The following is a 27,184-nucleotide window of genomic DNA, read 5'->3' on the forward strand; positions in this document are numbered from 1 at the left end:
TTAGGATTTCTTATGTGAGAAAAATAACCCCCCGATTGTTTTAGTTATACTAGTTCTGTTACTTGCAGCCAAAAGCATTTTAATTGAAAAATAATACTAGACTATCCAGGAGGAGTTTAGCCAATTTTCTGGTGGTTCTGCAACTAAAATGTGCCATCTGTGGAACTTGAAAATAGCATCTTGGGGCCATGCTGGCTGATGCCCAGCACTTACAAGGTTCTGCTCTACTATGTTACTTTCTAGAGACAATGTCTAATTTGTGTCTGAAAACGGATTCCCCCAGAGTCCTTTATTATATTTTTTACAAAGACTTTCTTGGGGGTTCCATTTATTAGCATGGAAGCAGGTAGAAAACATAAATTGTACTGCTAACAGTCTTTGATGTATTTGCTAAATGTTTCCCAAGTTCCTCTCCAGCTTCAATGCCCCCCTCTTTTTAAATGGAGTAATAATAACTCTTTCCTCACAGGACATTTGGCAGAATTAACTAAATGAATGCATGCAGATTACTTATCATAGTGCCTGGTCCAGACTAAATACTCAGTAAATGTTATTGATAATAATATATTGTTTAATCATATCTCAAGATATTGTTCAAAATTTTGAAGTCTTCATGATGAACAACATAGATTTGATCACTACCACTCTGAAGTTTATGCTCTAGTGAAGATGATTCTGTCATCAGAATCTCCAGGAGAACTTAAAAAATTAGATGCTTGATTAAGGAGGTCTTGGGTGAGACCCTAAATATTATATTTTTTAGAGGGTCTTAGATCATTCTGTTGGACACCCAGGAACCAGAACCCCTGAAAGACAGTATAGTAAGTGCCTGGAGAGGATAAGTTCAAGATGCTTTGGGAGTACATGGGGCACTGGGGTGGGGGTTGGCGAGGAAGTAACAGCCAAGTTGAAACCTGGAAGATGTGCAGGAGTTAGTGAACAGATAAATGAAGGGAAGGAAGGCTAGGCTAGGCAAAGGGACTGGCAGGCACAATGGTTCCAAAGAAAGTATTAGAGAGAGGCACTGGATTATCTTGGGCGTGTGCTTGGGCATATAAAGTCACGTTAACCTCTCTGAACTTCAGTTCCTGCTTCTATAATGTGAAGATAATTAGATTTGCTCTGCCAATTTCAAAGGAGCATTTTAGGTCAGTGTGAGATAAGATCCATGTAAACATAACTTGTAAATTTCAAAATTGAGTGAAAATGCATTGCTTATTTTTGAGTAATGGGGAAAATTGATGATATATCCCCAATTTTATGGTTAAGATTAAAGAGAGTAATTTTTATCTACTTTCCCACAGTGTTTTGAGTGTACGTGAAGTCTGATTTCTACTAAGGAGGAGATAGCCAACATTTGTTAAATGTCCACAGTGTTTTAGGAACATTTTATAAATGATTTGATCTGATCCTCACAAGAAGACTGTGAAGTATGTATTATTGTAACCATATTAAAGATGAGGGCACCAAAACTCAGAAGTGGGAAGAAAAGTGTTTGTGGTCACATGGTTAGGGGCTGGTGGAGAAGAGCAAACCCCGAGCTCGCCCACAGCCAGTACCCTTGACCTTCACAGCATACTGCCTCTTCCCCATCACACTGAACCTCTTCCCCATCACAGAACCTGAGCACCAGCTTGAGGTGGTGAGATGGTTCCATGCTTGGGGCTCAGGTTTTCAAGGGTAATAAATGACAGCCTTGCTCCTCAGCAGAGCAACCAGAACTCAGTGGTGCCAATCACATGGTGTGAAAGACTGAAATGTAAAATAAGGAATCAGGGCAGGAGAGGGCAGAGTAGATGCCCAAGGAATATTTATCCTTTTGGAGGGGAAAAAAGCTAAGAAAACTTTAAATGAATTGCCTGAGAACTCTGGCATTCCCTCTGGAGGAAGCCATGCAAACACAAACAGCTACCACCCTTACTTGCACATTATAGCAATAATAATGATAAATATCCTCTTAATAACAACACTCACAACAGGTTATGATTTCCCAGGGAGATAAGCTAAGTATGAAAGTGGCTTCCCTTGAGTATGGCTTTAAAACATTATGTAAGCTAAAATCTTGTCACCCCAACAGCACTGTCCCTTGTGGAGAGAGGAGAAGAGAAACACCCTAGTGAGATGGTTTTTGTATATGTATGTCAGGGGTGAGGTGTGGAGGGAAAGCATTTTTTCCAGGTGACATCAGCAAGTTTTCTTTTCGGTTTCCATCACTAGCATAATGGTTCTCCACCCTGGATACACGTGAGAATCACTGAGGGGCTTTAAAAAAGCACCAGCGATAGGCTTCACCCAAGATAAGTTAACACTCCATGGTAGAACAGTAGCTAAGTGCAGGGTACATGACAAGGAATATTGGACTTAGGCTGTGTGACTTTGAATGAGTTACTCAGTCTCTCTGAGCCTACCTTCCTCTGGGTTGATGGGTACTACTTGTGAAAGCGCTTTGTTTAAGGCTAATTTCTCTTCCTTCTTTTGAATGAAATGTAATCTTAGTAATCATCTAGTTCCATCCCTACAACTGAACAGTCTACAGTCATGCTGAACCTGGTCATCCACGCACGGAATCTGGTGCTCTTTTAACGACAACACATTCTGGCCTTTTAGACACAGGCACATCCTACATAGCCTCTACCATTATTCAGGACCTTGGAAGCTCAGTGGAGATGTGGGGGGCAGCAGACTCGGGGACCGCTCTCTGCAAATGCCCACTCATGCCCATAGAATGTAAACATCTGCCGGGCTCGGTGGCTCAGCCTGTAATCCCGCGCCTTTGGGAGGCTGAGGTGAGTGGATTGTCTGAGCCCGCGGGTTCGAGACGCCTAGGCAGCGAGACCTCATCTCTACAATAAATAAATAAATAAATAAATCAGCCGGGCATGGTAGCGCGCGCCTGTAGTTCCAGCTACTTGGGAGGCTGAGCGGAAGGATTGCCGGTGCCCAGCAGGTCGAGGCTGCGGTGGCCGGGAGCGGCCACTGCACTCCAGTCTGGGCGACAGAGTGAGACTCCAACTCAAAAAAAAAAAAAAAAAAGAATGTAAACATCTGTCCATGACTGGCAGAAGCTGTGCTCTTCACCACTGAGGATGGAGACGCACTGTTGATTTCAGGACTCTGGACAGAGCTTGCTTTGATTTGTTCCCAAGTGGTGATGACCTCATCTGCAAGCGCTAGCTCTCAGAGAAAATGCTGCTTCTGCGAGGACATGTGGAGGCAGCAAATGCCTGCCTGGGCCAGGCAGCCCTCTTGGCACCAGACCCTGCTCTCAGAAATGAGAATAAAACAGGCTCTACTTTCATAAAAGCTTATACTTTAGAAAGGAGAGAAAAAAATAAAGGCAGTATAGGAGGATAAAAGGGCAGATAGTGATCTTTTAAGTGGAGGGATGGGGTGTGTGAAGGCTCTCTTTGAGGAGATGCCAGGAGCAGGGACCTGAATGCCGAGAGGGAACAGAACATGCAAAGTGTTCTTCTACCATAGGAAGCCGAGTAGTGAGGGGAATTTTCTTGGCAAAAGAAACAGTGTGTCTAAAAACTCAGAAACAAGAATACGTATGGGTGCTTCTAGAAGAGCAAGAGGTCAGTATAGCTGGAGAGAAATGAGCAAGGAGTGAGCAAAGGAAGCTGGGGGCCAGGTCACATAGAATCTTGTAAACATTTATGTTCAGTTTTATTTTAAGGGTGATGGAAATCCATGTGAAGGTTTGGGACAGGGGCGTGATATGTTTTTATTTATCTTTCAAAAGATAAGTCTAGCTGATTTGTGGTGAATATACAAAAAAGGGGTAAGAGAGGGAGTGGAGAGATGAGTTAGGAGGCGACCTCATGGAGTTCAGCACTGTACAGAGCTCAGCGGGTAATGACGGAAACGGTTGGATTCAGGAATTTCTGAAGGTGTTTTTGGCAAGACACACGAGAAAAGTTAAGAAGAGAAGCAAAAATAATTGCTAAGTTTTACATATTATTTGAAAAAAAATGAATGAATTATATATTTAAATAGGAGATGCCAAAAAAATGGGCTACATCTCATAAGATAGCAGCGGAATAAACAGGTTTGAATTGAGAACAGAGAAACTGTAGGAAAACATCTGCACAGGTTGTCTACAGAGAAATGCTGGACCAGAGCTGAGGGAAGCATAGTTTCTGGGGCAATGGGATGCCTTCCTTGGTCCCTGGGAATCCACTGCTGCTGTGACAATCATCTCAGTGCCAGGAAAGTAAGGCAGAAGTGTATGAATGCACATGCATACATGTGTGTGGTACATATGTGTGTGATTGGTGGTGGAGTGCTGTTAAGGGAGCAAAAAAACCAATTAGAAGAAGTTAAGACAGAAGAGAATTATCTCCACTAGGAATAGAGTTCTCCACTAAGAACTGCTGAGAGCTTAGTGATTATGGGGTCTCGGAAGATGACTCCAGACACGTAAAGCTGCTCTGCCCTTTCCTGACCTCTTTGGAAGCACTCAGCCACCATGAATTGGGGAGAAAAGGCAGATGAGCCATCAGAACCAGAGGAGCCTGTTGCAGTGGTGAAGACATGAGAAATAGGCTTTAAGCCCTGGCAGAAATCTAGAAACATGGAGGGTAAATTTCCAAAATGGAGGAGGAGAGGAAAAGGGACAGAAGGCAGACGCTTTCCAGGCATACTCTTCTTGTAGGTTCTATTTTCACTCAAGGAGACCAAGGCCCCGGGAAAAAGAAAAAAGTCAATGAACATGATGCTTGATCTGGCCCAGAAATGAGTAGAGAATGACAGAGAAAATCAGTATGCTGAGAGGTAAGAGAAAGTAAACCCCTGCTGATGTACCTGGGTCGAGAGAGACAGGCTGACATAGCAAGGAGGAGGGAAGGGAAGAGAGCCCACAACTTCAGCCCTGAGTCACCTCGGCTCTCATTAAAATTACGTATGACACTCCCCATGGAATCCTACTTCAGGTACCCTTGAGAAAGGATTCCTTATACACTTTCCATCAGCTCAAACATCACTTATAAATGGCTCAGCCCTGGAGCTCAGCCCGTACCAAAGCAACAAATTGTGCCCTCTGTCAGGCACGCCTCTGCAGTGGGTGAGAAAGGAGTAATTATAATCTGCAAATCCTGATGACATTCATAACACCCCAATCTATATTTAATAATAGCAAAAAGCGTTTGCATTAACAGCTATTAGGCAGTTCACTTGTGAAGGGAGGTCCTTCCTCTCTCCTTCCTTGTGGCAATAATAAAAATAATAAAGCATAATAAAAAACTGAAACCAGGGCTTTTCAGATTTTAGAGTGATTTCTCTGTAAGAGGTACTCAGAGCATCATAAACCATCAGATGGCAGCTAGGAGGTTTGTATAAATCTTCAAATCCTAAAGTGAAATTGAGGGGATAAAATTCCAAGTCCAGTAAGCCTGGCCTCCTAAGGCTTTTAGAAACTGCCATGAGAGAAGCAACAGTCCTTTTGTGTATTTCAGATTCCCAGTTTTGCTGTTTGAATAGTGACACTTATTTTACTCTCTAAATGTTTCTCAGCCCTCCCACACTATTGCCATTTATCTGTTTATCTAGTTCAAACCCTTCCCATCTCTTGTGTGGAGGAATGACCCAGCCTTCTGGTTGATCTGGCACCTTCCTGACAATCTCATCCAGTCCATGTTCTGCAAGACTGCCAGCACACTACCCCTCCTCCAGTAATAACTCTCCCTGGCTTGCTTCGGGGAGAAGGGGCGAATCTCTCAGGGCATAAGGTCCCCTAGGCTGAGTTCCTTCAGCCCGCGGTCTTCTGACTTCCCTGAAGCAACCCTCATATTGCAGAGAGTCTACGCATATTTTAATTGCCCACACTAGCATTTGGATTGCTCAAGTCATTCCCGTCACCTCAGACTCCCTCCTTCCTCTGGCTTCTTTCTAATCCCTTTTGCCTAATCATTCCTCTTTCCTTGTGGTCCTGAAGTTCTCTGCTCCTATTACTGCCGTGATACTTCCCCAGGACATCCTTGCCATCTGTTCCCAGGTTGCCCTTCCTCCCTAGACGATGTCTTGTGGTCTTTGCTGTCCTACTTTGATTCCTGCTCCCATCTTTCAGTTCATGATTCTGTATGTATAAATGCAGATCTGTGTGTCTACACTGCCCATCTGACGATTAGTTCCATAACATTGTTCGTTTTTTCATTATTTCACTTGTAGTGTGTCCATGTCCTGTCACTCTTTGCCTCAATTTTCTTTTCTGCAAAATGGGAAGAATTATAATATCAATTTTAAAGGGTTGCTGAGAGCATCAAATGGCAGGCAAGGTGAGAAATGTTATTGCAGTGTACTTTTGGGGACAAATATACTCTGAAGGAGTCCTGCCTCTCAGTCTTTCACATACCTCTTCCCGGCAGCCTCCCAACCTTCTCCTTCACCTTACCCCTTTTGCATTTAATTTGTTCTTCAGAGCTCCCTTGGCGTACCCTTTCACAGCATCCTCTGCTTCCAGCCCTCACCTGGTTCTTCCAGAATTTCAGACCCCTCACACAAGCCATTCCCATCCATCCATTAGGTGGGCTACATTCCTCTATCAGAGCAGCCCCTACACTCCCCTCTGCTTTAGCAACTCGATTCTCCCTTTCTGACCAGGGTTTGATGACCTGGAATGGCAGGACATGGATTACATGGTCCAGAGTAAGACCACAGTTGGGGGTGTGTATTTTTTTTGACATGGATTGCTAGCTAGTCTCCGAGGGAAGTAGTCCTCTCTGAAATTACTACTCATGGACCATGTTCGCCAATGTTTAGCTGAGTGATCTAGTTAGTCATTTAGTTTATCTGGAGCAGTGGATACCAACTTCATGGGTGCACACAGCTATGCTAAGGTTAGTAAAGCATTTGCTTTTGGGGGAAAACATCTCAAAACATCGAGGAAAGAAAATTGTTAAATAAGAACTGCATTTAGTATTAAGAACCTAGAGGCTGGAATGATGCTTAGCTAACTCTGTAAGTATAAAGCATATGCCATATACCCAAGAGACTTAGAAGTAACAACCTTTGGCTTATTCTTTTACATGTTAAGAGACTGGAGGAAAAAAAATCCCAGCACTTTCCCCAGCCTCCTGCTTACCTCTGCATAGACAAAGGGCGCATCAAACTGGAAGCAGACGTGGCCATGCTTGATGGCTTGAACAGAGGCGGGGCCACACCGATACATGCCTGTGTCACACAGAGGAAGAAAAGTGTGAGCCTGTTGTCTCCAATTCTGTCCAGACTCTGGATAGTTCAGGGCATTGAGAGAGGTTCCATAGTGACCTGTATCTCAGCTTCATCATGGATCTAGACCAAACAATTTCTGTGGCTGGAGAGGACAGATGACCAATGTGTGGAACCAAGAGTGTTTCGTGGGAAATGCCATCTCACACTAAAGTTTGAAGCCATGAAAAGAGTATGACAATTCTATTTCTGCTTCTACTCTGCCATCAAGCAACACACACCCAGATGTATTTGTGCCAAGCGATTGGTTACACAAGTATTTATCCCTTTTTCAGCTGATATCTGAAATATTGGAAATGTTGATGTGTCCTTGGTGGTTTTATTGCTGTTGTTCTGATTTTTGCCTTTTTTTGACATTATGGACATATGTCAAGTTTTTGAACATTAACCACACATATTGGCCAATGCCCATCTTGCATTCCGGAAGGCCCATGTTACTTTTCTAAAATTCTTTGAATGTTAACCACCTACCCATCATTACTAAGAGATTAGCTGCCATTAGTCATCTTTAGGGTCTTCTTCTGATATATAATCCAGAACACCAGAAAGTTCTGAACTTTCTCCTTAAAACTACGAATATGCACAGAATGTGTATGCATCTATGTCTACATGAACACATCGGTATTTCACATCAGCACCTGAGGAAATAAGCATAATGTCCCCAATCCACTGATTTTTTTAAAATATTACCATATTAAAGAAAGATGGAGGCTTGTGATGTGATTTTATAAAAGTCTGGGGGAGGTCAGAGCTGCCACTGCTTCCCATAGTTGGCAAGTTAGAAGACAAATACCCACATACTCAAGTTTTAGAAGAAATCACACAACATAAAAAGAAATCAGGTTCTGGAAAAACAACAATTTAAAGGATGATCTGTAATTATTTTTTGTATTCTCAATTTCCTCTACTGCCTTATATCTTATCACTGTGTATCAAGGAGGGTTGAAGTATGTTTTATAGCCTAGTAAAAATGCTTACAGATATTTTTTCTCCTGTCTTCAAAACTGCTTATCAAAGCAAGAGCAGATGAATTATATACGTTGTTTTATCATCTTTTTCTAAATGTTGTAAAATAATCAGGATAAAATTGACTACTGAAATGAAATTGAACTTGATTGGCAGGTAGTTAATACTGTACCCATGCCCAGAGAGTACATTTCTGATGTTGTTTTCCAATGGGCGTGGTTTTCATACATCAAATACAATCACAAAAGCAAAATACAGATCAGCAGTGGAACAATTTTCCCAAGGGAGGAAGCAGTTTTACCATCACTATTTTCCTGGGGGGTGCTGTCCACAGCTTGCCAGCCTCCAAATCCAACAGGAAGGTCAGGCCTCGTCATCCATGCTTCATTCCAGCAATGGTAGTTCCTTAGAAGCACAACCCCAGAGAGGTTAAACTTCCTATTCCATTCTATGCTCCTAGAAATAAGAAAGTGTCCCCAAATCCTGTGCATATGCTGTCTACAGATTATCGAAATGGATTAAGTCATATTTAGGGGCTTCCAGAGATATCCTGGGGCTCCAGACTTGAGCATACTGGGCAGAAGCATTCTCCCTGGCATCCTGGTGGGCATGCACATGACTGGATTTTGCTCTTCCCCTGCTAAGATCAGTTGCAAGGTTACCCAGAGATATTTTAATCTGCACTTTAAACTGTTTTGATCTTAACCATTCTCTGCTGCCTAATGAAACAGAACTTACCATGGGCTGAGAGGGTAGAAAAGAAAAGTTAACTGCAATGGAAATATTTATCTTTTACTATTTTTAAATATAACTCTGATTTAGAAAAAGCATATTCCTTTGTAGCAATTGAGCAACAAATACTTGTGTTTATGGCCCTAGATCATTGCCATAGAAACTATAACATTAACTCTTGACTATGATTCTCTATAATTTGTGGCAAATTTCTCTTTGTTGTACAACAAGAACAATAGGTTGTCAGGGTGACTGTCCCTTTACCCTTTATCAAAGATGAGCAACCCAGTAGCTAAGGGCCATGCACAACTTCTCAGAACTTTGTGTATGGCTTTTGAAGCAAGAACATGGAATAAAATATCATAATGAATTGTATTATTATGTCCTTGGAAAGACCTGAAATTATATGACAGTACAGAATCAAATGAGAGCACATTAACCCCTTAGCACTATGAAAAGTGTTCATATAATCATAATAATTTAATAATGGGGTGAGGTAATTACAGCAGTCTTTGTTTATAGCAATGGTGAATTTCAGATCTAACAGCCATCAATCCTTTCTCTAGATGTCCTTCAGTGTCAGTAATCTGTGCTTGTTCCCATCTTTCTCTGAATGTAGCCCATCTCTGATGGACTCAGTTAAGAAATATTGATTTAACTATATCCCCACTATGCACCGGCACCTTGCTAGGAGATTCAAAGATAAATATGACATGGATTCTTGCCCATAAAGAGTCTTACAATCTAGAAGGAATGACAAACATGTAAGCCAATTACTGAAATAGGTCATAGGTTTGCTATGGAGCTTAAATAACCCACTCTGTGTAAAGTATTTAGAGCAGAGTTTGGCATGAAATAAGTGTTCAAAAAATGGTAACTCCAAGACTTTTCAAAATAATTTATTGAAGTGGTGCATACTAAAATGGAAATACACTTGGGGTGAAATGAGGTCTCAGTGAGGGAGAGTCTCAGGACATTCAGGAAGGCTTCCCAGAAGTGATACTTGAGCTGAGTCCTGATGATAAATGGAAGTTGAGCAGGCTGAAAAAAGGAGGAAGGACAAAGTTGTGGTGGCACGAAACAACCACCACAGTATGTCTGGGGAACTGTTTGCCATTTGCTGTGGCTGGAAGGTAGAATGCATGGATATTGGTGTGCATGAGAGAATGGTGATGGCAGGCAAGCCACAAAACTAACAAATACTCATCATGCCTTCTCTGTGCCAGGTACTGTTCTAAAACCTTTACGTGTATGAACTCATCTGATGTTCCCAGCTGTTCCCAGCACTCTAGGAGGATGGTACTATTATAATTATCCTCAGTTTACAAAGGAGGAAACTGAAGCACAGAGAAGTTAAGAACGGTGCCTGAGGTCACACAGTTAGTTAGTGATAGAGCTCTGAGGTCCATGCTCTTCAACACTTCAGCTATGATATAGGTGAGGATAAGATTGTGAGATCCTTTTATGCCGAATTCAATATGTGTACTTTATCTCTAGGCAGTAAAAAGCCATTGAAATGACTTAAGGAGAGTTAAATTTGCAAATCTGTGTTTGTGAAAGACTGGTGGAGGAGCAAAACTGGAGATTCAGTTGTATCTACAATGAACCAAAAAGGCATTCACTGCAGAGATGGCCATCACCACAGAGCAGAAGAAGAGCCATTGCGAGGTATAACGGGTAAGCTCAGGGAGATGTGAGGGACCTGGATGAGTTGAAGCAGTCTTTCAGATCTCCAGGGGGAATGATGGCTTTGTTTACCAAGACTCTGAATAAAGGAGGAACAGAAGCAAGTCTGTGTTGGGGCTGGTAGTAACAGGTGGATTACCAGCCCAGTTCTTGACAGGATGAGCTTGAATGCCTATGGGAAATTCAGGAGGAGAGATCCAAGAGGCATTTTTGTCTACACATGTGGCCCTCCAGATTGGATGAAGGGGAGGAGGAGGTCGCAGAAGTTTTGATGGGTTATGGGGAGGGTTAGGTAAAACCAGCTGGGGAGTGAATGAGAAGGGGAGAGAGGCAGTGAAGATTCTTCCTTAAGAGTGATCCAGGCTGTGAAGGGAGAAGAAAAGATAAGGCAGAGACTAGCACATCATGCAATGCAGGGAAGACCATTTTGATATTTTTATGTTAGGAAAGATTGAGGCACATTTATGAAGGAAGATCTAGTGGAGAGGGAATGGGAATAAAAGGGGGCTCAAACACCAAGAATGCAAGAGGATGAGGCCAAGGGCAGCACCGTGGACAGCTGTGGGAAGCGAGACAGGGTCGGCAGGTGGAGGGAGGTGCAAACGTAGATCACGGTGAATCCTGGTCTCCAAGGAATATGAAGGCTGTTCCCACCTGAGAGCCTCCATTTATGCTCAGAAGCTGGAAGAAAGATCACTGTGCAAACTGAACTTTGCTAGCCTCCTTTCAGAACAGCAAAGGTTGACCATCAGGCAGAAGGATCCAGGGAAAAACAGCAATGAAACATTTGCAATTCGGAATGGACCCCATCCTACTTCTTATACAACTGGAGTTTTTTTTAGCAACCCTGGCTTTCACTGCTGTACCACCGCCCCAGATTAATAGACTCCAGAATCACCCTATTTAAATTCAAATCTCCTTGGCAAGGTTAGCCTGGAACAAGATAAATATGCTTTGCACTTCAGATCTCAAGTGAAGACTTTCTTTGAGGATAATATTTCTTTTCAAATGACCAGGATCTGGGGAAGCATTTCTTTTCTCTCACTCTGACATCTAATTAGTTACACGTGATCTCTTCCAGTTTCACTCATGACTGAGCTGTTATCTGTGAATTTAGAGTGGGAGAGTTTCCCAACAGGGTCAGGAACTTGCAGGTAATGGGTGAGGTGGAGAGAAAGTGAACTCTCCCAGGGGGGCTTGGTCAACGGGTGGCAAGCTCAAGACTTGGCTCCCAGATTGGCCGTGAGCAGAGGGAGAGGATGCTACCTCCACAGCCATGGGGATCTCTTTCATTGTGCAATCCTCTCTGCTCAGGAATGGCCAAGGGAAATGTATTCTGGACCACCTGTACTCAGAGGGTTTCTTTTGGCTGATGTTGTGTAATTCTATTTATACATGCTCATTTTTTATATTCTAAGTTTCTTAATGGAAGAAAGGGAGGAGTAACTCGTGGGAGTCTTAACGGGTGATGGGAAGGGTTGAGTAGAATAAGTTGAGAAGTGAATGAGAAAGGGAGAGAATGTAGTTTCCTTAAAAGTGATCTAGGCTGTTATGGTTAAAAAAAGATAGGGCAGTGGCTAATACCTACAGACATTTATTTTCTTTGTTCTGTTTTTTGAGAAAGAGTCTCGTTGCATTGCCTAGGCTGGTCTCAAACTCTTGGGTTTTAACATTCTTCCCTCTTCAGCCTCTCAAGTTGGATTACAGGCATGCACCCCCATACCCAGCTCTGTTTTTGCTTGCTTTTAAACATGTATATGTATGGCTTACAGAGAAATTCAGTGGAAAGGGAAAAATAAATTGCTCTGGCTTTGACCCAGGTACTTAGTATTTTTGATGCATTTCATACATATGTTGGAGGATCTAAATATCATATCATTTTCTTTGAGGCGAAAACTTCCTTTAGCATTTCTTTTTAAAAAGAAATTTTTTTAGTTGTCACATAATAAATATATATATTTATGAGGTAAAAAAGTGATGATTGCATGTATGTATTCATGGTGAGGTGATTGAATCAAGCAAAAACATATCCATTACATTTTTTTTGTGGTGAGAATGTTTGAAATTTACTTTCTTAGCAATTTTGAAATCTATAGTACATTACCATTAACTATAGTCACCACATTATGCATTATGAGATCTCAAACACTTATTCTCCTCATATAGACTTTTCTTAATTTCATCCATTGACTCTCCTGGTCAAGAAATATCTGCTAATTCCTGAGCTGTTACTTTTTTATTTTAAAGATTCTTTACTTAGATACATAACAATCTTTCTGTTTTCATCTTGCAATTTCATCATATACTTGTAGAGTGCATGAATGCATTTTGGGGGCTCTGTCTTGTTCACCCCCATATCTCTAGCATTGGAGCCTGGCCAGCACTAATGGGCTAGGTCATTAGGAGATGCTCACTAAGTACTGGTTAAATAAATGATGAGGACATCTAGCAAGAGAGGTGTTATTAAACCATCGTTTATTTTTTTAAGGTTCACAATTTTATATTTTCTCAGAGCCTTCATTTGAAACATAAGTTCTCACTACACAATCAAAATGTACAGTGCTCCTTTAAATAAAAAAAAAATAAACCTCCAAAATGATCTAGTTTTCTTGTTCCTCTTTCTAAAGAGGCAGTGTATAGATGAAAATGCAGGCCCATTTCATTGAGAGCTGTTTAATTAAAATGAAAACAACTTTTGGGGGGGATAATGATGGAGATGACAAGTGAAGAACACATCTCTGTTTTATGTTACTTCCTGCATGTTCCATGCAATGACAGCTAGCATTTTTTAGAACACCTTTCAAGGATGCTAGTAATTCAACAGTATTAGTATCCAAGAATGTTTGCAGAAGGCAGGGCTTCACTAGAAAAAACAGCACTATGCCCTACCGGGGACCCTACCGGGGACATCAGACATTGGTTTAGTTTATGCTTTGATTCAGTAAACCCATTTGCTTTGAATTTGCCCACAGGAAATCACACAAATGCAAAGACAAGTACATAAAAATATTCATCTTAGCATAAAATGTAAAAAGGGAAAATTGGAAGCAACCTAAATGTCCAATACGTGATTAAGTATTTTGAAACACAAAATAGAATTCTGTTCAGCCATAAAAATGCAGATCTAGATTTATTAGGCAGGATAGTCATCTATGCATATTAGTGTATCAAAATCACACTATAGAACACCACATACAGTGTGTGTGCTCATTGTGCATCTATATATGTGCAGAAGGCAGAGTCTTAAATGACTCCCACAACCCTCACCTTTGTATAATTCCCTCCCATAAGTGTAGGTGAAATCTGTGAATACAGTTGGGGTATCACTCTTATGATTATATAACTTTATGTGTCAAGAAGGGTTTTGTGGATGTAATTAAGGTTACTAATCTGTTGAATTTGAGTTAATTAAAAGGGAGATTTTCAGGGCGGGTCTGATCGACTCAGATGAACCTTTTAAATCTGAGTCTAGAGATCAGAGATAGAGCAAGTCGGGAATTCAATGAAATAGAGACATGCTTCCACTGGCCCTAAAGAAGATGGGAGCTTTCATGAGTTCTACAGCTACAAGGAACCAAATTCTCCAAAAGCCTGAATCAGCTTGGAAGAGAAACCTGAGTGTCAGATGAGACAACAGTCCCAGCTGACACTGACTGTAGTCATTTGAGACCCCGAGCAGAAAACCCAATCAATCTGTGCCCAAACTTCTGCCCCACAGAAAGTGTTTGATGATGAATTTGTGTTGTTTTAAGCCACTAAATTTGTAGTAATCTGCTATGAGGCAATAAAAATGCATACAATACACAAAGAGATATATTAGAGTATGTTTGACAAAATGTTACAAATGTTCTGAGTAGTTAGAAAGTGGATGATTCTGACTTTGGTATTTTTTTTGCAATATTTAAGTTTTTTTTAATAATAAACATGCATAAATTCCTCCTTCAAACATTAAGAGTATTGTTATTATTATTTTACCAAAAGTAGAACACAGTTCAAAATCTGCCCTGATTCTGGCAGGGGCACATCCAGAGGTGCAGGAACCCATGGGTTGGTGAATAGCTGAACAGAGGAACACAGTTGAGACCAACATGGGCTTTGGGGCTGTGTGTGCTATGTATTCAAATAAAAATAAAGTAGTTAATTAAAAAAAAAGAGTCCTTTATTGTTTTTAACTTGGCTAACTGCTTAAACACTCCACAGGGTCATCTTATTTAGAATATGTCCAGAAAGGTTTCAGAGAAAAAGAGTTCTTAAAAGGGAAGAAAGAGATATGGGCTTATAATTCTGTTTGTGCCGCTTTATCAGGGCTCTGGGGAGAGCACCAATAAGATCAAAAGAACCCTGGAGGAGATATCTTGGACTAACTTCAAGTGTAAACCAAGTGCTTGAATTCTTTTATTACAAAAAATAGCAGGGGGTAGAAGAATGGTACTTGTCTGTCTTGCAAGTTACTTGAGTATTTGTAGCAGATGGTCATAGCCCCAGCTCTCTGGTTCTGCTACTATGCTTAATATATTGGTGACAATAATGCTAGCACATCCTGGGATTATTAAATTCTGGTCATTCCAATAGCAGTAGAAATGGGTGAGGTGGGAGTTATTGGAAAGAAGTAAGAACAATTTGGTGGACTCTGAGGCTTGTCTAACAAGACATTTCAAAGTGGAAATGAAAGCCAGGAGTTAGAAAAAAAAACTTGTCAAAAGATAGAATGATGAAACATGACAGAAAGGAATTATTCAGAGAAAGGAAGGATGCTGGAGGAAACTTTGATATATCTAGGAACAGGGAGCGCTATACTACTTCAGAAGGCAGCTATTCATTGTTAGGAGCTGTTGGAGTACTGAAACCAGGAAGGGGTATTTGGATGCTCACTGCAGTCATGTCAGTCTAAGGCTAGTGGTCCAATCAGGTGGAAACCAGGTCAGTGCCCATGTCCTCACTAAGGTCCGACCTCTTCAGTTCCCCTGGGCTGGGAGCCACCTGAAGGAGCCCTGGGTACCTGGGTAACCAGTCATAAATGGCCACATTACATAGCAATACTATAAGGAAGATGAATGAAGGATGCTGTGGACATTCCAGCTCAGCAAAGAATGCTGTCATAGAGATCAACTGCCTACCAAGAAAAAAGAAAAGTATGAAGGTATTTACTCTTGCTTGCCCTATGAAGACAATAAATTTTTTGATGTTCTTTGAGAAGTCGCAGTTTAAGCTCATGACCCAGTGGAGAGGATTGCAGATGCAGGCAGTGGGTTTGGGGACATGCTATAGCTTCCAACATGAATCTTGGAGGTGTATTTATAGTAGGAGTTATAGTCAAAATCATTAATAACTGCTCAGACACAGACATGTCTCAACTGGATGTTGTAACCAATCAGAAGGGCACTGGCTCCAAATGCTGGTGTGCTCCTACCAGGGCCTACTACTGGCTAAATATTAGTCTAGATGTATTAAATTACATATACAGTAAAATAGTACTTAAGTTTTCATTCACAAGGTCTTCTGTGGTGTATCCTTCCTTAGTACTGTGAGTACAGCCTTTCTACTCTTTTCTTAAACTTCCAAGCACAGTTTTCCTATTTATTAAGAGAATTTTATAAGAACCTTATTAATAGCAATTTTTAGAAAATTAGGGGATGATTGTGCAGATTTCTCTTTTCTCCTCCTTTAATTATTTCTTCTAGTGTAACTATCTGTGTTACTTTTTTCAGTGTAGTACCTGCAAATGTGAGCTACCAAGAATGAAACTAAATTTGTCAAAAATAAAACACAGAAAAGCAAAAGAAAACAACAAAAATGGAAATTAAAAAGTGCTCAGAAAGTAGAAGTCACTTGTTCACACGAATCCCGTTTGCCATCACTAGTTAACAGAAATCCCTCTCTGAGCTCTACTGGGTTCCGTCTGCTGGGACTGGGTTCATCTGAAAATGAGACCCCATTCTAATTTGTCACTCTGGCATAGTATGGTAAGGAATTCAATTCTTGACTGAAAATGAAGAAAACTTTGGGTTTTGAGAGTATTTGTATAAGTCTAATGTACAAAAAAGGTTTCTATGATAAATTCTGGCCAAGTGTCTTCATAATTATTGAAGAGGGTTTCTTTCTTTCTTTTTTTTTCAAGTCCAAACAATGGGCCCAGTAGGTACCAAAGCTATTATTTTGCATTTATAAGGTTATTTACGGATACGCTCTATCCTAAAGTTGATAGCTCTTATATTTACAAAGCTTTAAAAAAGCTCTTATTAATCAGCAAAAGACATTAAATTGTACTCAGTATAGCTTGGATGGTACATATTTTATTAGTTTCTAATTATTTGAAAACTAGTAATTTTTAAATGGCATATATAATGACTCTTTCAGGCAGAATTTATGACTAACTAGAACATGCTATTTTCTTAAATGGAAAACACCTTAGTGTTGTCTATGTGGTTTATTAGATGGTGACTGCTTTTTTCCCCCATTCTGCCTAATTTCCTGAGAAGTACAATGATCTCTGGCTTTTTACTCCCCAAACTCCCTCTTTGTTCAGTGAGACTTAAGTGGAATGGGAGTTACGGGCACTCTTTGGTTATATTCCAGCATCAGGAGTAGGGTGGGCATATGACAGAAATGGGAGAAGAGTCCAGGGCAGTGATTTCCAAAATTCAAAGAGTAAAGCCCTTTTCTAGTTTTCAAACAAATATTCCGTAACATCCCTTCATAAAATGAAATTCATAGATGGCTTTCTACACACATAATTTTCAAAAGATCAATATAATGCCCTAAAATGTGTTTCAACAGACATATGTTAGGAAGACTATACTAGATGCCAAAAGTATCCCTACGAAATGTAAAGCACCTGAGGAGTGTGGTAGACCCCCCCCCATCGATGTAAGTTCTTGGGTAGTAGTTAGGAGTGAGCTCTGGGAAACACCTCCAGAATGGCAGAGCAAGGACCTCTGGAAATTTGCTCCTCCTTAAAGTAATAAGAACACCCACAAAAAGGATCAAAACCAATTTTTTCCAGAGCTCTGGAATTAAATCAAAGTCTTGCAATGATCTGAGAAACATTTATTCAAGAAAGACAGATAAATCTCACTGAGAACAGTGAACTTTGTGGAATTTTAATTAGCCTTATTCCCATTCTCCTCTTCATAGCTTCATGGTAGTCTTGAAAACCAGCAGCCTCAGTAACTATGAAAACTTACAGCCTAGAAACCAATGAAGGAGAGATAAGGTGTTCGGAATCCCCCAAAAACTCCTTCTTCCAAAATTGCTACTATTTAACTTGCCTGGTAGCTCACTGAAGAGCTCAAGTCTTAGGGCTTGTTTTTATTTGATCTGATTCAAAAAGCACTCTATGAAAGTAGCCCTATTCATATAATTTTTCAAAATTAGAAGCAATTTTTAAATATTCCATCTGCCCGAAGGGGCAATACCACTTGGGAGAAACAAATGGCTTTCCAAAAATCTTAGGAAAAAAACTAGGGAATGAGATGTCCATAGGGGGCTTTGAAAAACTCTGAAATAGATGGCCACACATATATGCAGGGCTGTAAGCATGCCCAAGAAAGCCCCAAGAAGGTCCTAATCTCTCATTTCTGGTTGACCTTGGGTCTCCATTCACACAAGAAGTGAAGGCTATGGAATAATTATACACACCTGTTGGAGAATTAAAAACTTTCCCGATTACACCCTCAGAGCTCCTTGGTTAAAGTTGGGGGATTTTTGGCTCAAGATATTTAAGAAAATCTGTGCTCAATTATTATCTGACTACTGAGATAACTCAGCATAGATATCAATGGCCATACATGACAAGAAATACAGACTTTACTGAATTAGTCCAAGAAAGACACAGAGTGGCAGCAACAACAAAAACAACAGACTCTGGGGATCAGAAAATCTTATTTTAACAGTTGATATGTTACATTAAAATGTCCAGTTTTCAATGAAAATTATAAGAAAAAGTACAGCCTATACATAGGAAGAAAAAAACAGCCAAGAGAAATTGCACTAAGGAAGCCAAGACATTGAACTTACTAGACAAAGACTTTAAATCAGTTATTATAAACAGGTTCAAAGAACGACTAAAGGGAACTATTAGAATACTGTCTCATCAATTGGAGAATACAGAAATTATGAAAAGGGACCACTTAGAAATTTTGGAGCTGAAAAGTACAATAACTGAAAATTTTAAAAAATCATTCTAGGGTTTCAATAGTAGAGGCAGGGAGAAAAGAGAAAGAGTCAATGAACTTGAAAATAGGCCAATTAAGATAATTCAATCTGAATAACAGAAGACAAAAAGAAAGGAAAATGAAAAAATCCCAGACACATGAGATACAGTAAGTATATAAACATACTTATAATGAGAGTTCCAGAAGGAAAGGAAACAGAGAAGTGACAGGAAGAATATTTGAAGAGCTAATAGCCAAAAGCTTTCCAAATTCATTGAAAGATATTATTATATACACCGAAGAAGCTCAAAAACTCCATGTAGGATAAACTCAAGGAGATCTACATTTAGATACATCATAGCAAAACCATCAATAGCTGAAGATAAAAAGAGAATCTCTAAAATATCATGAGAAAAGTGATTCATCATGTACAAGAGATCACCAATTAGATGATTTTAGTTTTCTTTCTTTTTCTACTTCTATTTATACTTCATACTATATGTAAAAGTTAACTCAAAATATATCCTAGACCTAAGTGTAAAATCTAAAGCTACAAAATTCTTAGAAGAAAACAGAGGAGCACATTTCTTTTTAAGCTTGGATCCAGTTATGATTACTTAAAGATTATACTAAAATTATAAACAACAAAAAAATAGAAAAATTATATTTTATAAAAATTAAAATCTTTAGCACTTCAAAGGACACCATGAAAAACGTGAAAAGAGAATGCACTAATGAGAGAAAATATTTTGCAAATCACATGTAGGCTAGAGGACTTGTGCTCAGATTATATAAAGAAGAGTTCCAATGCAATAATACAAAAATAATCCAATTTAAAATGAGACAAGAGTTTGAATAACCATTCTGAAAAGGAAGGTATACAAATGGCAATAAATAAACAAAAAGATACTCAACATCACTGATCTTTAGGGAAATGCAAATTAAACCTATCCACCTCACGTCCACTAGGATAGCTATAATAAAAACAAAACAGAAAATAACTACTGTTGGCAAGAATATGAAGTTAGAACACTTGTGAATTGCTGGTAGGGATACAAAATGGTATAGCATCTTTAGAAAATAGTTTGAAAATTCCTCAGAAAAGTTAAATATGAAATTATCATGCAACCCAGACATTCCAACTCTTATGTATATACCCAAGAGGAAAAAAATATGTTCACATTTTTCCTGAATTTTTGTAACAACATTATTTGTAATGGCCAAAAAGAGAAATAACTCAAATGTACAACTTATGAGTGGATAAATAAAATCTGGTTTATCCACACAATGAAATATTCATAATTAAAAGGAATAAGGTACTGATGTATGGTATAACATGAGTGAAACTTGAACACTTTATGCTAAGTGAAGGAAGCCAGACACAAAAGATCACATACTCTTATGATTCCATTTATATGAAATGTCAGAGTAGGCAGATCCCTAGAGACAGAAAGTATATTAGTGGTTGCCAGGTTTAATAGGTAATGGGGTATGAAAATGTTCTGGAATTAGATAATCATGATGGTTGCCCAACACTGTGAATATACTAAAAACTACTGAATTGTGCACTTTTTTCACTTTCAATGTAGTTTTATAGTAATGTTAGTTAAATCAATATTCAGCATTCAAAATATTATGACAATGCAAATGCTATTCATAAAGAAAACATGTATTAAACTACAATTAATTCTTCCTTCCTGTAAAAATTTAGCTTTCTGTTGATGTAACAATTGCCTTGTTGTGTTTGATTTTTACTCCCAAACCCTTCATTTTGTGGTATGTGAATTATATTTCAATAAGGATATTATTTAATAAAGAGTGGGCTCTGGGATTAGCCTCCTTGAATTTGTAATTCATACTCTGCAGCTTATTGATTGGGACCTTGGTTAAGTTACTCTGCCTCAGTTTCCTCGCCAACAAATGAGGACAACAATAGTGATTACCTTAATATGCCCTTAAAAGACTTAAGTGAGTTAATACATGTTAGCAACTAGATTAGGACGTGCCGCTAAGTATTTTATAAACATGAGCTATTTTCACTCTTTAGTGGTGGCAAATAACTTTTTCAATTCTTTTTACAACACTCTGCATTTTGTGCATACTCTTAGTCCTGTAATGATAGATCTTTTGGTCTAGCTCCAGTTTGTCCTAAAACCAATTTGGCCAGAAATGTGGTTAATGGGATAGTGTTTGAAAATATACATCTTCGATAACTGTCCAGAACTGGTAACTGGATGCATCTTGGGATAATTTTACAAAACCTTAAACATCTTTAAGCAATTTGGTCCATATAAGAGTTTTTATTCTATACTGTTATTTGGAATTCATTTGCAGATTGTTCTGTCTCATAGACAATGATTGAACCTGGAGATAATTTAATAATATAAAAGTCCAGATAGCTGGTCACACTGAGTATCTATAATGCAAAGTTGGAACAGTCTAAATTTCAACAATGTGTCTACAATGTGTAAACCATCATGTGAGTCCTAAGGGTGCAATGAGAATTAGGATTACATACTGGCTAGGTCAGGCTCCCAGGTGTGAAAGCTGGTTAATTTCTGCTCTAAAATTTACTTTGTTTATAGATTAAGTCTATCCATTGTAGCACAGAGTTATTTTGCATTTTAAAATTTTTCCTCCAATACCATTTATTCGGTGCTTGTTCTGTGCCCTGCATACTACTACATGCTGGCAAAACAAACAAAAATAGAGTTCAGACACTGCTTCCCTCTGTGGGGCGGGGGTGCATTCTGGTTGGGGGGAGCCAAGAGGAGAGAGTATAGTTCCTCCCAGAATCTTCAAATCAGACCACGCTCGCTTCAGCAAAAGGACACAGGGTAACGCTTTCATTTAGAAGGAGCAAAGGCTTTCATTGAAAAATCTTTCATGATCCTAAAAAGTGCCACCATTTCTGTCTTTTAAAATTGTTTCCATTTCCACAGTGACCTTTGTGTAATGAGGTGATCAAGCTGAGCTCTTCCGAGGACCCTGCCCATCTGAGTGAGCCCTGGCTCTCCCTCCTCCCTAAGCCCTCATATTCCTATTCGCTGTTTGGACTGCAGCTAAACACTGAGCAAGCATCTTCATTAAACTGTCCACAGTGATTCATAGCTGCCTTTCCCCAGAGGTTACACATAATTCAGAACTCATCAGCACACTGGGGACAGGCAGCTGAAATTGCTCCTTCTAGGAGCTGCTACCTTGTGTTTGCCCACTTGGAATCTCATTTGCTACCTAGGGTTCAATGACTCAGCCCTGCTGTGCCCTTCTAAGGTTCCTCAGCCCCACCTTCTGCCTGAGCAGCTAAGGAGCCCAGATGGTGGCCTCTGTTGGCATAGACAGTGTGTCCACTGCAAAATTGCAGCTGCGTGAGATGAGAGTCTCTCAGAGATGGTTTACACATTGTAGGCACATTGTTGAAATTTAGACTGTTTCACCTTTGCATTATAGATGCTCAGTATGACCAGCTATCTGGACTTTTATGTTATTAAATTATCTCCAGTTTCAATCACTGTCTATGAGACAGAACAATCTGCAAATAAATTCCAAACAACAGTATAGAAGAAAAATTCTGATATGGACCAAATTGCTTAAAGATGCTTAAGGCTTTGTAAAATTACCCTATGATGCATCCAGCTACCAGTTCTGGACAGTTATTGAAGATGTATATTTTCAAACGCTATCTCATTAACCACATTTCTGGCCAAATTGGTTTTAGGACAATCACCTGGAGCTAGACCACAAGATCTATCAGTACAGGACTAAATATACACAGAATGCACACCAGAGTGTTGAAAAAAGAATTGAAAAAGTTATTTGATACATGTAGGGGACCTGGGGTGGCAAACCAGGAAGCAGGAAAATAAGCAGTCTGTCCTTGATGGTCTGTGATCTAAAAATGGTCTTGAAGTAGGGGAAAGACAGAGCAAGGAATAGAATCCAAGCTTGTCACTCCTGGCTTTGGACTGCAGTGAACATAATACACTCTCTCCTACCCATCTTGAGCTCTCCTGCTGAACCTCCCTACAGAATGATTTCTGCTTTTGGCAGGCGGACACTTGGCTGAGTCAGGGAGAAGAGGACGTCCCGGGTCACTAAGACCTAACTGGTCAAGTTGATACATCACAGACTGTGGATCACTGGACCTACGTGTTGAAGAAGAGATAGATGATGGAGGATGAGAGAGATCTCACTTCCAGGTTTTCCTTACTTGGAGAGGACAGGAGCCTGAGTCACACACAAACCAGGAACAAGAAGACAGGTTGAGACGGGTATGTTTGATCGGAGCACTTGGAGGAAGGTGAGCTCAGGGGCTTGGATCAGGGCAGTTCCACCTGAAGCCCTTGCTAGGAAATCCATCAGGCCACCTCGCAGGGGTCAGCTGATGTCCAGCAAATCATTCCTACCCTCATCTCAGCCTTCATTTAGCCTTGATGCCTGACCCTCATCCTTTCTCACTAGCCCTATAACTCAGAAAGCCCCTACTTCTTACCAGTGATGGATAATAATTTAATCACTATCAAGACTACCAGAATGGTAAGTATTCGACCAGATAACTTCATTTAATCATTATAGTCGCTGCATCAGGAAATGGTAACTACAAAGATTACTTTCATTCTACTGATGAGGAAACTGAAGCTCAGAGAGGTGAAGTCATTTTCTCAAAGCCACACAGCAAGTAACTGCCCAAGCCAGAGCTTGGAATGGGGGTGTGGTTGCAGTCACTACCTATAGGGGTCGATGTGTCCAGGGACAGCTCCTACCAACCTCCTCAGTCCAGGAGGGTCTTAGGCATTCTTTTGGTTTCCTGGAACACCTATAGCTTCTAAGGTGCACCAGTGTTTGTATTGGTCAGGCAGTTTCTGCTTTTTCTTTAAAAATACCCCAAAGTGACGGAAATGGCACAGCCATTTTAAGACATTGGACATCCCTCTTTTCTGATTGCTTCCAGGTACTTAGTTGATGGCAACATATTGTCTCTAAGAAATTCCAGCTGTATGACTAATAATGAAGGTAATAATAGCATTCATTAGGCACCTGCTATGTTCAGTTCTGTGCTGAGCAGAGTAGGGAATTTTTTTAAATCTCCACTTTAGAGGAGGAAAGAGGCACAGAGAGGTTGTGCTTTGCCCAAGGTCACACAGCTGGTCAGTGGCAGAGCCAGGCCTTGGCCTCAGAACTGACAGAGCCTTTTAATCCCTGTACTGCATGATCTGGGAGTGTCCTGAGTCGAGTTGGTATCAGCCTTTCAGTTAGTCAGATGGTCAGGCATCAAATATTGAAAATCTACTATGAGCCAAGCAAAGGGAAGGAAGAGGAGCCCAGGGCTGTGATCTGAAGTGGAGGGTGGGTTAGGGACCCAGACCAGGGTGATGGGACATTTGAGGAAGACACCAAAGGAGCAAAGGGTGTCAGAGATAGAGAAAAGAATTCAGAGCAGAGAACTGAAAGAGGAAAGATCTAGCAGTTTCATGACTTTCTATCAGTCCTGCTTAAGGTCTAGGGGATTTGTTTGTTGGGGTGCCACATAAGGACTTATAGCGGTATTTGAATCAAGGAGCAGGGAGAGATAACTTTGAACTGCATTTGACTACAAAGACAGAGAGAGAGAGAGAGAGAGAGAGAGAGAGGGAGGGAGGGAGGGAGGGAGGGAGGGGGAGAGAGAGGGAGAGGTGCAGGAGAGAGAGGGAGAGAGAGGGAGACAGAAAGAGAGAGAGTGTGTATGTAAGGAAGAGATATGGAGGGTAGAATGCCAAATAACTCTCTTTTTGCTATTTTGATTGTCACAAAGTGCTTCTGGAACAGCTATTTTGGTGTGTTTTGTCATTCCACATACACTCAGGTCTGCCGTACTGTAATTCTGCCGGCTTAAATGGTTCTTTAAATTTCTGTTCCATTTACAGAGACAAAGTTTTGTCTTGCCCGTGCTCTCCAGTTCGCTACAGCTTAGCTCATTCCCTCCCAATGAACTGCACTATTTTTTATTCATAGTAGCACTTTGCTACTAGTTCAGCGATTTCTTTCTTTCAACATTCTCCAATGAGCATTTACCAGTTCTGGTGAGTTAATACTGCTCTTACAATTGTGGCCCATTCTTGGGACACGGGGGAGTTCAGGCACTTCTAACTTTTAATTTCACTTAAAATGAGCTTATAACTCCCTATCATCCCCATTTGGATGCTTTTCAAACTGACAGTGTTTTAGTTTTATTATTTGTAAAGAATAACTATATGAGACACATTTTTGGCTTGGAAATTCTACCAGGTTCAATGGTTGGCAACAGCTAAAATTATGTCCCAATTTCCTCCCATATAAACCTTCATAAATATCCTTCAGTTTAGACTCAGGATTTTTTTTAACTTCTTTTTAGTGTATCGAAAAAATATAATATTTCTTTGGGATTTTAAGCTCTCTATAGCCAGCCTGTGCTGTAGGTGTTCAGGGCAGTGAAAGAAGCATGTGATTGGTTTTGGGAAACAATTTCAACTTTACTGCCATTTCTCTCTTTGAATGAAAGGTGAGGATACAATCCAGGAGAGACCTTTTTTGGTATTTGCTGTTATAATGAATGATTGATTTTTATTACTAGGAACCCAAACTGTCTGTTCAGTAACATTTATAATTCATTAGCTAAAACATTATTTAACAATCAGACATTTCTATCTAAGCTATTGAATGATCTTTAAAATAGAAAAGAAACACTATACCAAGCCTATCTTTGGTAAATGTATACAGTCACTATAATCTGATACCAACCCATGTACTTATCAATGACACTTACCACACCGAATCCTTGGTGAGTTTGGAATTCACGTTTCCATCTTCTTCCAGAAAGATGTCCATTTGCAAATTGGCATCATTATCATGGGCTGAGAAATAATTGGTAACAACTCTTGCTGGTATTCCAAGGCATCGCAAAACTACAGGAAAAAAGGACAGAGCACAACTAAACACATCAACCAAAATTTCATAAATAGCAGTAAAAACTCCCTTCTCATATGAGACTTTCTTCTTGACCAACATAAAAAGCCTCTTTGGAGATGTTCTCCTCAAATGTTCTATACTGAGAAAGGGTGACCATTCAACCACATGGGGACTGAAGAGAGAAATCTTGCCGTGTGATCTTTCAGAACTGCTATTGGTGCCAAACTAAACCAACTGGAGTAGAATCCCAATAACAGAGCTATATGATTATCAAAGTGGTGTTATTTTAGTCCAGTGAGTGGGAATATGTTCTTGAGAATTAAAATTTAAAAATCCACTAACAGAAAGTTAGGAATTTACAGAGCAGATCCTCAGTGGAGTTTCCTCTCGTGGCTGGAATCTGCTCTTGTGACACTCAGTGGAGGGTGGCACTACAGATTTATTTTAATTGTTAGATAATAAATGACCTAGATACTTCTCTTGCCATATGTACCTATTGATTAAACTTAATCCAAGTGCCCTCCCTGGTTCCCAGGACGCCAGACATCAGGACTCATTGAAAATAATTCAGCTGACAATTTTAAGATTAATGACTTGGCTTGCCTTTTTTTTTCTCTCTCCTTCAGAATAGTTTAGCATTTTAAACCAATGATTACCTACCTCCTTCAATAGAACAACCTTGGAAGTCTAAACCTGAATCTGGTAGAAATTCAAGTGTCCCCTCCTTAAGGGACTTGATATTAATATCCCGAACAACGACGACAGCCACCACTGTTTCCTACTCCCATTTCCCTCTATTAATTTGCAGCTACTATTCACTGACCTCTTACCAATAAAACAATTGCCACTCTTGTTCTGTTTATGGCTGAACACATTCATGTTATCACTGAACAAGATTTTGTCAAGAGTCTGTCTTACAGATAATTTTAAGACAGTTGAAGCTTGACTTTGGGACACCTGTTTTTTCTTTCTCCGATGTCTCCCTTCAGGTTTACTTTTACTCTCACTGCAACTTCTCCACAGTGGATTTCTGCCTTTTCTTAATTTACCACCAAGCCTGTTCTTAGGCACAGATCTGGTAACCTTTTCCTACCAAAGGCATAGATGTAGATGAGATATAAGGTGTTCACTATTTTATCTGGTTCTAAGCCTGAAGGAATTAAGCTGGGGTAGTGAAATTGTAGGCATGGGGAGGACTTGGGTCCTTTCTGTTTTCCTAAATTCATTCAAAAGACTGGCTTCCTCTGTTGAGAGGTTCCTACCACATTCTGACTTGGGAGGCTTGAGGAAGAGGAATGACCTCCAAACCATCATAAGTTCAGGTTTCTCTTGGGACTTTCAGAGACTAGCACTTCTAGGTGACTAATGGTCATGGCCTTTATTGCTCCCACGAAATATATACTGTATTCCTTTAGCTCTTGGGTATATTTAAATGACTAAGAAAATAATCTTAGTTGGTTTGATGCCACAGGAAAACAAAATAAACAAAACTCACG

At 40.0% G+C, this 27,184-nt stretch overlaps 1 protein-coding gene across 1 annotated transcript in view; it reads right to left on the bottom strand.

Annotated features, from left to right (window-relative positions):
- F13A1 (coagulation factor XIII A chain) overlaps positions 1–27,184 on the bottom strand; it is a 148,346-nt gene that overhangs the window by 38,139 nt on the left and 83,023 nt on the right. Inside the window, exons 8-10 of the mRNA XM_008070448.2 lie at positions 25,546–25,684; positions 8,495–8,598; positions 7,082–7,170 (exon numbers count right to left, since the gene is read on the bottom strand). Coding sequence (XP_008068639.1) covers positions 7,082–7,170; positions 8,495–8,598; positions 25,546–25,684 — 332 coding nt within the window. The remainder of the gene's footprint in view (positions 1–7,081; positions 7,171–8,494; positions 8,599–25,545; positions 25,685–27,184) is intronic.

This window comes from Carlito syrichta, unplaced genomic scaffold, assembly GCF_000164805.1.
Source record: "Carlito syrichta isolate Samal-C Ts95f unplaced genomic scaffold, Tarsius_syrichta-2.0.1 Scaffold313424, whole genome shotgun sequence".
NCBI lineage: Eukaryota > Metazoa > Chordata > Mammalia > Primates > Tarsiidae > Carlito > Carlito syrichta.